The 12720-nt window shown below is 69.7% G+C and overlaps 1 protein-coding gene across 1 annotated transcript; it reads right to left on the bottom strand.

Annotated features, from left to right (window-relative positions):
* FSTL3 (follistatin like 3) lies at positions 1-9948 on the bottom strand. The gene is made up of 5 exons (XM_075524265.1): positions 9805-9948; positions 6719-6904; positions 3519-3734; positions 1537-1764; positions 1-1422 (listed from the first exon to the last, which is right to left on the bottom strand). The coding sequence occupies exons 1-5, from the start codon at positions 9863-9865 to the stop codon at positions 1370-1372; spliced, it is 744 nt and encodes a 247-aa protein (XP_075380380.1). The 5' UTR covers positions 9866-9948; the 3' UTR covers positions 1-1369.
* Positions 9949-12720: the final 2772 nt, after the last annotated feature.

The raw sequence follows: 12720 nt of genomic DNA on the forward strand, positions 1-12720 counted from the left end.
TATAATCCAAATGGTAACACTGCCGTAAAATGCCCCTAACAATACGGAATAGGAAATGTGTATGTTCCCATAGCATCTGCTTCAGGAATCAGAATGCAATCATACAAAAATAGAAAATAGGGTATTTTTTAATATATATATTATATATATATGATATTTATATAAAGGCAATAGCTTCTCGGTGGCAGAGATGAGATGGTATTTACACAGGTGACAACACACAAAATGAGAGAAGAAGTAAAAATAAATACAGACGGTGTCGGCAGAGCAGGGGGTGCAGGAGGTGGGGGTGGGCAGGGGCCGCGCAGCCGAGGGGGAGCCGGGCTGGGGGTCCCCGGGGGGGCGGGCACGGCCATCGCCCTCGCCTGTCCCCCTCCGCCGAGCCGTGCTCCCCGCGGCCACCCCGGCCCCGCGCCGGCTCTGCAGCGCGGTCAGGAGCTGAGCACCGACCCGGGGCACCGCAGAGCCGCTTCGCCCAGCACCGGCCCTGGAAATGCCTCGGGGGGCCGCGGACCCCCCCCTTTCCCCAGCAGCCCGGGCTGCTTTCAAAGCGGTTTTGGCGGGGCGGGATGAAGAGGGCTCTGGGCAGGGGCACCTGCAGCGGCGGTGGGCTCGGCTGGCCTGGGGGCACGGCCGCGCCCCCGGGCAGGGCTGCCACGGCCCGCGGCGGGCAGCGCTGCCCGGCCTCCATCGCACCAGCCCACCGGGCGCTGGCGTCGCCTCCGAAGACGGGTGGGAGCCTGGTCTGAACGGGCCCGGGAAAACCTAAACTGAAATCCGTTTTAACATACACATGCTAAAACTTTGGAAAAAATAACATACATATATATATATATTTATATATATATATATATAAAATCTCTATCCATCTCCAGTCTGATGCAGTGCCGTGCTGCCTCTCCTGCCACTGGCAGCCAGGGCTGAGCCCCTCCGGGGAAGGCAAAGGCACAGATTCCCTCTAGACCTCAAGGTCCCGGCCAGAAATGTCAGCAGAGTACTGAGAATTCAATCCAAAAATAAATAGGCCCAGGGCTGCCGGCCAAGGACACGCGGGGGGGCCCAACGCGTGGCAGCACGGACACCCCCTCAGCTGTACGGGCCGTACGAGCGGCGGCAGCGAGCTCTGCCCGGCACCGGGCAGCACCGGAGCATCCCTGGGGTGGCTCGGCATCGCTCGGGCCACGTGGGCTGGCAGCTCCCTGCCCTGCTGCCCAGCCGGCAGGACCGAGAATCGGGCCCCCTGCGACTGCATAACATACACAGGTATAAATAAGGATCTTTTTATCTTAATAAATATCAGGTATATGGTTTGTACAATATACACATAATGCCCCTGTCTCCTGGGTCCGGCCTCGCGGCGAGGGAGGATTCACACGTAGTTCTCTTCGGCATTGTCCGTCTCCGGGGAGAATTTGGCCACGGCTGGAAACGGAGCAGGAGAAGGGGAGAAGCGGTGAGGGGGGTGCGAGGGGCGGCCGGCCGCTGTGGGTCCGAGCCCGCTCCCCCCACCACCCGCCCCCAGGACACCCCGCTCACCCGAGCAGCTCCCGGAGTGGCGCACGCCGATGGAGCGGCCGCGGTGGCAGGTGGCCCGCCGGAGGTGGCACGCCGAGGGGTAGGTGACGTTGTTGTTGCCGCAGAGGGCGTGGTCCAGGCTGGTGGGCTCGGGGCAGGGAGCCGTCCGGCACATCACGCAGTGGGCGCTGCCCGTCTGGTCCACCACGCAGGTGTGGGTGCCGGGGCACACCACGCTGGAGCAGGACTCTGCGAGGAAGCACACGCGGCCGTGGCTGAGCCTCCCCGGCTGGGCTGGGCCAGGGACGGCCGCCCTCCTCCCGCAGCTCCTCTGATCCCAGGGAAACCCCGGCAGCTCGGGCCCCCTCGCGCCTTCGGCTACCGGGGCACGGAGCGGAGCCAGGGGCTGGGGGGGGTCCCAAGCTCCCCCATCGCCGCCGCTCCCGAGGACAGGAGCTGGCAGGGGCCGACGTCCCAGGTGCGAGGGACCGCGTGGCCCCGCAGCCCTCGGGCACGGCCCCAGCCGCAGCCTCGCCGCGCGAGGGAAGCTGACGTCCGGCTGCGGAGCCTGCGAGCGTGGGGCTGAGCCCGGCTTGGCGCGGCGGGACCTGGCCGGGGCGAGCGGCCCCACGCAGGTGCGTTGGCAGGGGGAGCGGCAGCCGCTCCGGCCAGGCTGGCAGCCACCGCGCCGCGCGCCCCGGTGGGAAGGGAAGGGCAGGGTCACCCTGGACCCAGCCCGGCCCCGCGAGCGAGGGCGCGCGGGGGCGGAGGGAGCCTGCGCGGACAGGATCAGGCCCCGCACAGAGCTCTGCCGGGCCGGCGCAGAGCGGGGGTCTCGTGCGCCCCCCCCCCCCGTCCCGCAGCAAAACCCCGGGGTCTGTGCAGCCCGCCAGCCCCGCGGCCCCCCCACCCCGGCACAACCCCGCGGCAGCAGCGGGGGCACGGCGAGACCCGCAGCGCTCCCCGGACGCCATAAACACTTCGCAACACCGTCCCTCCTCCTTCCTCTCTTTCCCTGCCGGATTGGAAGGAGATTTGGCATCTGCAACTCCCAGCTCGCAACTCACATTTCTTGCCCCACATTCCCCTGCGCGGTCCAGAGCTTGACAGGCAAAGCATTTCAGAGAGGAGGGCTGGCAAAAATAATCATAATAATTCTGACAGTTCTTGGCAGGGCAAGGAGGATTGCTGCTCTCTTTAACAAAACAACAGAAAAAGGGGCTCGATGTTTGTAAGTGACATTTTATGGGCTGTTATTCCTCAGCCCGTGGCGAGGCTAAACCCCCGGCGCGCTGACAGGCTGCATCGGCATCACAGGCGGCTCCGCTGCCGCGGCCCCGCTGGGGTGGCCGGGCCGGGGCCCTGGGCGGCCGGCGGGTGCCAGCCGGGCGGGTGCCAGCTCGGAGCCGCTCCAGCCAGCTGCCGGCAGCGCAGCGAGGGCGATGCCGAGGGACGTGACTGGCCGGGGACGTGGGCCAGGGGCCGCTGCTGCCCGTCGGCACCGGGCCGGCTGCGGCCCCCTCACCCGAACCCCGCGTGCCGCAGGCAAAGCCCTGCGCCGGGGCAAGACCTTCTCTCGCCGGGCGCAGCCAGGGCCGGGCACCAGCTACAAACGCTCCGTGCCGTGCTGGTGGAGCCTCCGGCCTCGGGGGCGATGGGAGCAGCCGGTGCTCGGGGCAGGACGGCTCCAACCCAGGGCTCGCTGCCCACGGGGGTGGCTGGAGAACAGGGGAGACCCGGCTTCCCGGGTGGCGGGGGGACATGCCCGGACGTGCCCGCACAGCGGCGGGGCGGCCCTTTCTCTCCGCACCAGCGCAGCTCGCGGCGTGCCAGGGGAGCCGGCGAGCGCGTGGGCCCCACGCTGCCATTCATCTCTTTCCACACGGGCGCAGCTCGGACCGGTCCCACGCGGAGCTGGGAGCACAGGAGCCACAGGGGACGGGAACGGGACAGGGACGGGACGGGGACAGGACGAAACGGGGTGGGGGCAGGACCAGACCTACTTTTGCATTTGCCCTGGTACATCACTTCGAGGTCGGGGTGGTCTCTGCACTTGGCCGTCAGCAGGTCACACTCGTCTCGGTAGGTGTAGCCGTCGGAGCCGCAGACCTGCAGCTTGCGGGGCAGGCTGGAGCAGTCGGGGGCACAGGCGCACTGGGGACGCCCGTGCTTCATCTTGCAGACCTTGTCGGGGCCGCACACCACCCCCTCGCAGCTCTCTGGGGACAGAGGGGAGCAGCACGTGAGGAAGCGGCAACGGCTGCCACCGCGAGGGGAGGATCCGTCCTGCCCAGGCTGGCCGGCACCCTGGCCCCGTGGCCACACCGGGTGGCACCGACTGGGACGGGGCCAGCATCAGCCCTCAGGGTCCCGAATCGCTCCTGGGGTCACAGCACGCGCGCTGACGCCGAGCTGCCCCGAGCAGCATCTGGATCTGCTCAGCTCCGCCAAGGAGCAGGTCGTTGGCTGCAGCTCCGCGCGATCATCCAGCGCTCGCCCCAGCCAGAGCCCCGGCCCTCCGCTCAGCACCAGCTAGCTCATTTCTATGTATTTATTTTTTGGAAGGAGACATTTCTTTTTCTTGTGCAATGGAAAATCTATCTCCGCAAGGCCCCAGCTCCTCCAGAAGGAACTGGGCTTCGCAAGTTGTCTGGGCAATCAAGAACGCCGCTTCCACCAGACAATACCCAGCCCTGTTTCGCTCCGGGCCTCCGTGACTTGAACACAAGAGCGGGATGCAGCAGCGAGCGCAGATCCCCAGACAGGCGGACGCTTTGTCCCCCGGGTCGCCTCCCAGCCAGCACGGAGGCTGGGTTCAGAGGGTCCCGCCGGTGCCCGGCGCTGCCCCGGGGCCGTGCCCACGCCGGCGGGGATGGAGAGGGGCCGCCGGCTCCAACCAGGGGCCCATCCCGGACGCCGGTGCCTCCGCGGGGAGAAGCAAAGGGGTCGGCCCCCAGCCTATGGGGGGGATGGGGGCTTTTGGCTGGGGCAGCCGGAAGCCCCTCAGCCCAAAGGGACCCTTTTCCCCCCGAGCTCCCCAGGACACGGGCGATGCCGGAGTTGGGGGGTGCAGGGCTGCCGCTGGATGCAGGGACGCGGCTCCACCAGCACCCGCGGGGAGAAAGGCCGGGCAGGACCCAGAAACTTCTGAGACAGGGATTCACCCCCAAGCCAGAGGGATTCCCGCAGACAGGGCGTGTGCCAGGAGCTGTTGGGAGGTACGGGGGGGGGGGGGGGGGGATTTCCCTGTGGGAGACGGGTCATTTTGGGAGACGGGGGTGGGAGGGGAGGAGGAGGAAGGGGAAATTCCCCGTCTGCTTGGCCCAGCTCTCCCCAGGGGAAATTCCCTGGTGGGAGACAGACAGTTTCCTGGTTTGCTCACTGATTTCCATAGCTGGGGCCTGTCCAAGGGAAGGGGAGAGCGGCAGGCTGAGCCCCGGCAGCCGAGGGGATGAGACCCCGGGACAGAGGGGCACGACCCGCGCCCCAGGGCTGCCAGCGCAAGCGGGACCCTCGTTGCACTCTGCTGTGGGACGCTGCCGCCAGCACGGCAGGGTCCGGCCACCCCGACTGCCGCAGCAAGGGAGGGAGGTGGCGGGGCCACGCGCCCGTGACCCCGACCCCGCAGCCCAGCTCTCCCCCCCTGCACCAGGTCCCCGGGGGGGGACAACACACGACGACACACCGTGTCCCCAGCAGCTGGAGCCAGGAATTCTGCCTCCCCCCCAGAGGCCGGCTGCGGAGCCCCCGGGGTCTGGCCAGCACCTTCCCGTGGGGCTCGGCCGCCCCGGCTGCTGGCGCAGGGCTGGTGGCTGCAGCCCACTTTATCCTGGAGTAACCTCTCCCGGCCCCGCGAGCCCCGGGAGCAGGAGCACAGCTCTTCTCATCCGCCCTTTTCCAAGGCCTCCAGCTCGCTGGAGCCCGGTGGGGAGCAGCACCGGCTCCATCTGGACGGGAGAGGCAGGGGCTTTCTGAAGGGTGGGGAGTCGCGGTGTACGTGCCGGCCGGGCTCTCCGGCGGTTTCAGCAAAGGTCCTGCTCCGAGAGCCCAATGATCCCCAGGAGCCGCGGTCCCCGCTGCGGTCTGTGGCTGCCGGCAGCCCCCCGTGCCCCCCAGCCTCCCCGCAGAGGCGAGGGCAGACCCCTGGGACAAGGGCTGCCTGCCCCCACCGTGCTCTGCCCGGGCACAGGGGGAGCCGCGCTCCCCGGCCGGCCCCTGGAGAGGGTCCCGGTGCCGCCGGCAACCACCGAGCAGGGCCGGCCGGCCCAGCCGCCGTGGGGCCGAGCCCACGGTGGGAGATGGGGCAGGAAGCCAGGGCCAGGACCTCATTCAGCCGTCAGCTGGCACGGCGAGACGCCGAGCCTCGCCAGGACGGGGCCAAGGAGCAGCCGGGGTGGCAGCGCCGGGGGGTGCAGAGGGGCTGGAGAAGCAGTTTTGTTAAGAGCCTTTTTTTCCCTCCCTTTAAGCAAATAACGACGTGACCTTCCAAAGACCTGCTCCTGCCTACTGCGGTCAGCAGGTCCTCGAGCCATGTTCTCACACGGCCACGCAAGTGCAACTGGGGGATCCGCGCCTCTGGTGCAGGCCAAAACATCTGGCGGGGCTGGAACTCACAGCTGGAGAGTTTCCACTTCTGGAACTGCCCGTTACATAAAGCCATTTCACACACACGCTGGGAGGAGGCAGGGGGAGCAAAGGGGAAGAAATAGATCTTTTTTCCTTAAAAAAAACCCCAAACTTAAGAAGTTTCCCTCTGAGCAGACCTGGCGAAGGCAGGGGCAGGAGGCCCCAGGCACAGCAGAGTTAACCTGGGAACAGGGAGCCCCAGCTCGGCTCCTTGCACTCGGGCTGCCCAGCCAAGACCCAGGTCACGCATCCCACTCCGCAGAGTGGGATACAAAAATACACACAAAGCGAGAGCTGCCAGGGGACGGAGGCTGTCCCGTGAGCCCTGGCCCCATGACAGTACCCGTCCTGGAGCTGCAGCAGCAGGAGCACGGGGTCGGCGGTCCTGGGGTCCCTGTGCCGTCCCAGACGGCCCAGGAGGGCACTGGAGAGCCCTGCCTGGTGAGGGCAGCCCAGCCCCATCGCTGCTGCTTCACCTGGAGCTGCGGGCTCCGAGCACCCTCCCCAGGGCTCCAAGCGTCCTCCCCGAGCAGAGCTCAGCCCTGCCGCAGCCCGCTCACCCCACGGCCACGCTCACCTTTGCAGGGGTGGCAGGTCACCAGCCCCAGGAAGCCCAGCAGGCTGATCTTGTTGCCTGGGTAGGTGTAATTAGACCAAGCCACGTCCACGTTGCCGTTGGCACAGCATTCCTCCCACGTCACGCCTGTCTTCAGGATCATGGTGCACTTGGCCTCCTTCCCCTGCTGCAGCCAGCAGATCCCACCTGCGGAGAGGGCAGAGGGTGAGGGGTCCCCGCTGTGCCGTGCCACCACACGAAGGGCAGCGAGACCTCGGCTGTGGCCGGGCCACCCGCACGGCAGACGCATGGGGACCGCACCAGTGCCCGGGAAGGGTCAGTATGGGACGAGCTGGGGAACCTAAAAAGGCTCTGTGCTGGCTCCCTCCTCTCCTGCGGAAGAAGGGCAGTCCCGCAGCAGGCGTCCCTGGGGGGCCCCGGCACAGCGCGGCAGCTCTGTGCCCGCACTGCCGTCCCAGCGCCCCGGGGTTCCGGCAGCCCGGCTCCTCTGGCAACAGGCTCCGAACCCAGCGCTGGGACCGCAGGGACACACCAGCTATCCCAGCACTCGCAACCGATGCTCTGGGAGACGCGCAGCCAGGATGCGGGCTTGCAGCTTACCGTCTTACCCTGCCCTCTCTGCCTGCATCCCTGCCTAACTCCTGCCTGAGCCCACAGAGGGGAGGCTCCAGCCCCCACCCCGTCCCCGCAGGGACACCCAAAGCGGGGCCGATAGGCACCTGTGCTGCGAGGGCTGGATCCCCGGCATGCGCCGGCGGCCCCACGGAGGGACAGGGACCATCCCTGTGGCACGGGGGCCCGACACCCGTGGCCTTTGCGAGGAGCGGCCGAGCCACCGGCTGGAGAACAGGGCACTTGACACAGCCCTTGGGACGGGGCCAGGCCAGCGGCATCGGATCCCTCTGAGTCAAAAGCTTGTTTGTTCCTTAGCCCCACGAGCGAATCAGTTATATTTTTTTTTGTGAGTGATTCCTTTGCAATTTCCGCCTCTGCAAACCAGCCTCTTCTGACGCTTATTTGGGTTTATGCTCTCATTAGCTGCGCTTGAGGTTTGTTAAACAGCTAAAGATGTGAGGGAGGGGTGGGGGAAGGGACAGATCCTGCTGGTGCCAGGCTGGAGTCGCTCCCCTCCAAAGCAGGGATTCACCCTGCTCCAAAGCAGAGTCACCCTGCTCCAAAGCAGAGTCCGCCTCGGACCCCAGGTGTGCATCATGTCCCCCCCACCCTTCCCATGCACCCGATTTTGGTTCGGCCAGAAGCACATGGGGCTCCTGGCCTGGCCGCGGCCAGCGACAGCTCCGCAGGGCGGCCGTGAACAGAGCAAGCCCTCAGGCTGTGGGAACCTGCGGCCTGGACACCTCTGGAAGCAGCAGCCGGGCCAACGCCTCTGGCATGGGTGGGTTTATCCCCCACGGATTTGTCTAATTGCTCTTTCAAGCCCATTTCTCCTTTACAACACCCCGTGGCCCCAGTTCCCCCACGGTACCAAGCTCCCCGGGAGCCGTGTGCTGGCTTTGGACCGTGCTCGCCCCGCAACCGCTGCCCGTGGGCACAGCCGCCCGCAGAGCGATCCCACCCGCAACAGCGCGGACCCACGCACCCCTGCCCTCAGGTCCAGCCTCTGGGCGCAGCCCTGGCCAGCAGCGGCAGGGCACCCGCCGCCTCCCGAGCCGCGCCGGGGTGCGGGGACGCCGACAAGGGACGTGCTTCAGGCAGGGGGGCCGGAGCCCACCCGCCCCGTGAGCGGAGCCAGGCGGCTGCAGGCCAGAGGGGGCCAGCGCGGGGCTCTCGGGGCGCCCCATCCTCGGCACCCCAGCCCCGAGGGCGCAGCGCTCCCGCGCTCGGCATGGCTGGAGGACGCGGGTTCTGCCCAGGGAGGACGCGGCGTGACCCAGCCCGGGGCCTTCCAGCACTTGTACTCGACCCCGCGCAGCAGCAAGCAGAAATCCCAGGGGCTGGGGGGATGCCAAACGCAATCCCGGGGGCTGCAGCAGCACAAGGGGCCTCGCGGGAGCCTCCCCCGTCCTTCGGGGCATCCTGACCTGCCGCTATCCCGGGAGCGCAGCGCCTGCCCACGCTGGCAGGCAGCGATGGAGACAAACGGGACCGTGTGAGGGGGGAGACGGAAACTCCAGCACCGCTGCGGGAGAGCCGACGCTGGCAGTAGCAGCCACGGCTCTGCGGCGTTGGGAAGGGCTGCTGGAGTCCCGGACCAGGGTCCCGGCCGGCCTGGGTGCCGGGATGGCTTCCCTGCGAGGAAACAGCTACCAAAGAGCCCAGACGCCTCCCAAGCGCCCACGAGAGCTGCCAGCACTGTCAGCCGAACCGGGAGGGGTTCGAGCTGCAAATTCCACACCCTGATCACGAACCGGCCGCCGTTCCCAGTTCTTCCTACCCGGCTCGGAAAGCTCCGGAGCGCAGCTCCCTGCCCCCCAGCCTGGGGAGAGGGACCCCCTCGCAGGCAGCCGTCCTGGGAGCAGCGCGGGGGGGCCGGCGGGGCCGGCCAGGCTGTTGCCCCATCCCAGGGCACCCGGGGCCGCGCGATGCCGGGGTCGGGCACCAGCACCGCCACGATACCGGACGGGGCAGCGGGGCCGCGGGGGACTCTGGGCACCCGCTCCCGCTGCGGCAGCCCCGGGACCGAGCCCGATGGAGGCGGCTGCCTCCAGGGAGGGGCGGCCGGGGGACGGGGGCCACCTGAGCGGCGCTGCCGGGCACCGGGCACGGCTCCGCCGCCACCCGCGCGCCCCCCCGGTGCAACGGGTCTCCGCCGCCGAGCGCCCAGCCCCGCAGCCCGCACCCGCCCGGCCGGGGCGGCGGCCGCCGGGAGGGACGGGGGCGGGGGATAGCGGCGCTCGGGGGAAGGGGGGGGGGGGGGGGGGGAGGGCGCAGCCCCGTAACGGCGCCGGGACCCCGGGCCGCCCCTGCCCCAAGCACCTGCCGCCGGGGCCGGGCCGGGGCGCGGCGGGGAGTGGCGGCACCGACGGCCCGAGGCGGCGGACGAAGCGGGCGGCCCCCGGCGGCAGCCCCGGTGCCCCCCCGCCCCCACCCCCGCCGGGACCCCCCCCGGCCCGGGCGGCACTCACCGTGCGCGGCGGCGGCGGGGCTGCAGAGGGCGAGCAGGCAGAGCGCCAGCCGCAGCGGCATGGCCGGGCCGGGGCGGCGGGACGGGCCGGGACGCTCCGGTGACCTGTTGCCTGTGCGGCGGCGGCGGGGCCGGCCGCGCTATAAAGCGGCGGGGCGGCGTGAATCACCGGGCGGGGCGGCGGCGGGGGGGCCGCGGCCGGGGGCGGGGGCAGCGGGGCGGGGGGGGGGGGGGGGGGGGCGGCTGGGGGGCACGGCGGCGGGTAAGTGCGGGGGGCGAGGGGACGGGTGCGGAGAGCTGGGGTGCGGGGCGGGAGGGTGGAAACCGGGGTGCAAGCGGGGCGGCGGGGGCGGGGTGGCGGCGAGGGTCTGCTCGTCGCCGCCTGCGGGTGCCGGGTGGGCGAGGGCGGGGGTGTCGGGGTGGGGATGGGGCCGTGTGGCCTCCAGACCGAGCGGGGGGGCCGGCACCGCGCCGCTGGACCGCGCCGGGATGGAGACGGGGCGGGGAAGGTTTGGGGGTGACCCCCGTGCTCGGGGTGCGGGGGCGGCGGCGCCCAGCAGCGGAGCAGGGGCCGGGGCAGGGAGGGCAGGGACGCGTCCCGGGAGGGCCCGAGGCGTGGGGGGCCGCCGGGGCCTGGGCGCTGCCCAGAGCAGCCCCCCTGCCCAACCCTGTCCTTCCCGCACGCCGCTCCTTCCCCACCCGCCCATCCTCGCGTGAACCCGCTGCCTGCCTCCTGCCGCCCTCCTCCTCCTCCCCACAGCAGCCCCGTCTGGCAGCGCAGTTACAGTAAGGTCTGTGTCATGTGGCTCCTTTCATCTTTGCTCCCTAAACACCGGCGCAGCTCCGCCGGCAGCCCAGCATCACCCACACCGCGCCGGGAGGGAAACTGAGGCATCACTGGGTCCCGCTGCCTCGAGGTGCGTGAGCCCTTGTCTGGGCAAGCCATGCAAGGTGAGGAGGGGAAGGAGAAGAGCTGGGGGCGGATGTACCCCCCCCCATGGCACACACCGTCACTGTCCTCCCCACACGTCCCCATCGCTGCTAGGGCCGCTCCGTCCTGGCTCCCGACCGTGTGCCGGACCCTGCACGGCACGGCCTGGGCTGGGGAACCGCGGCTCTGCCACTGCTGCCAGGCTTCGGGGGGCTCCCGTCAGGACGGGGGCGGGCAGGGGGGCCGCGGGCTGCGGGGAGCCCAGGGCAAGGCGGGCCTTGCTCCCTGCTCGGTGCCGCCCCGCAGGGATCCCCCACCCGTCTGCCAGGGGGGTCGGGGCACAGCCAGGGCCCCCCGTCCGTCACCCCGCTCCCCGGGCAGAGCGCTGGGGACACGGGGCTCTCTGCCTGTCCCCGCTCCTCCTGCTGCAGCCCAGGGCCCTTCTCCAGCCCCGTGAACTTCTGTGTCCGTCTCCCGGCTGTGCAGCTGAGGAACGTTTTACCCTTTGCACTGGCCTCAGCTGAGGTCATGTTTTCGGCAGAACTGAGCTGGGTTCTGTCAGGAGAGGGGCCCCGGCCGGAGGGCCCGGGGGACCTTGCACCACCCCTCCGGCCCGGCAGCAGCCTCCTCGCTCCGAGCCGGTGCCAGCACAGCATGAGCAGCTCGGTTTGGCGCGGGATGGGGCTGGACGCAGCTTTGGTCCAGCGAGACGCGGAGCAGCCCGGGTCCCATGACCGGGGGGGAGCAGGGGGCGATGCCAGCAGCCAGCGCAGGCAGAGCAGTTGTGTCCGCTGGCACCACCACGTCCCCGTCCCTCCCTCCGTCCTAAGGACAAGTCCCAGGGAAGGGCAGTGGGCTGGCCCTCCACCAAGGTGGATCTTCCCCCTCTTCTCCCCGTACAGCCCCTCGCACCCCCAGGGAGGGGGACAGGAACGGGGAGGGCTGGGGTTTTACCCCAGGTGCCATTGGTGTAAACCGCGGGGCTTTGGCGGAGGAGCCCTCGGGCCCTGCAGTGCCGCGGCACCTCTGGGCAGCGCGTGTACGGGGCAGGCAGCCCCGCCACGAGGGACGGCGAAGGCTCTGCCGTCCTGGGGAGGACGGACGGAGCCGGCAGCCCCCAGCTGCGCAGGCCCCTGGCGTGCTGCTGGCCCCGGGCTGGGCAGCGCTGCTCCCTTTCCCGTCCCTGTCCCTGTTCCCAGCTGGCGTGACCCCCGGCTCGCTCTGCCGGCCTCGGAGCAATTGCCCATGTAAGGGCAGAGGGCTGGGGAGCCAAATCCCCAAGCTGGATTTCAATGAGTGAGCGGGTGGTGATGCACTCGCTCACATGCTCCAGGATGCAAGAGGAGCTTGCAGAGGCCAGGAAGGGATTTTCCCTGGCTGCGAGCAGCGTTGCACAACCGGCCGGCTCTGGCAGGGAAGGGGTCGGACCTCGCTCCGGAGCAGCAGGGCTGCCGCATCTGGAAGGGAGCAGCCGGGCTCCCGCTCCGCCTGACGTGGGGCAGGAGGAGCCTGGAGGCTGGGAGGGAAGCGGGTCAGGCTCCTTCCCCCGAGCCAGCGTAACTTGGCGCTGCCTGGAGAAGGCCTGCCGGTGCCCAGGGGCGCGGAGCCCCGCCGAGGCCGCCCTGCTCCCAGCAAAGCCGTGCCGGGGGCTCTGCTCGGCCCCTGCCCCGGCTTCGGCTCCGGCAGCCCTGGGAAGCGCCGTCCTGCCGTGGGCAGGGAAGCGGCTTGCCCGCAGTCGTGCCTCGGGCGGGGGCCAAGGCTGGTTCTCAAGCAAAGCTGGGAGCAAAACTTCTCCAACCAGTCTGCCGCACGTGGGGTGATGCCGCCTCCCCGCTCCCCTCCGCTCCCACGGATGGCCCGGGCGGTAATCGAGCCCCAGCAGCACCCGCAGAGCGAGGGGGGAGAGGAGCCAGGCTGGGAACCACGGAGAAACCAGCCCTGCCGTGGCAGCGGCACCCCAGGAGAACCAAAGGAGCCCGTGGGCCG

This window comes from Mycteria americana, chromosome 24, assembly GCF_035582795.1.
Source record: "Mycteria americana isolate JAX WOST 10 ecotype Jacksonville Zoo and Gardens chromosome 24, USCA_MyAme_1.0, whole genome shotgun sequence".
Lineage (NCBI taxonomy): Eukaryota > Metazoa > Chordata > Aves > Ciconiiformes > Ciconiidae > Mycteria > Mycteria americana.

What these genes read in the sequence shown, in the direction of transcription:
- FSTL3 (XM_075524265.1), bottom strand. Translation starts at nt 9,865, where the DNA reads ATGCCGCTGCGGCTGGCGCTCTGCCTGCTCGCCCTCTGCAGCCCCGCC. An exon ending in CCCCGCCGCCGCCGCGCACG is followed by an intron (nt 6,905 to 9,804) that starts GTGAGTGCCGCC and finishes CCCTCTCCGCAG; the next exon opens with GTGGGATCTGCTGGCTGCAG. An exon ending in GTACCAGGGCAAATGCAAAA is followed by an intron (nt 1,765 to 3,518) that starts GTAGGTCTGGTC and finishes GCTTCCTCGCAG; the next exon opens with AGTCCTGCTCCAGCGTGGTG.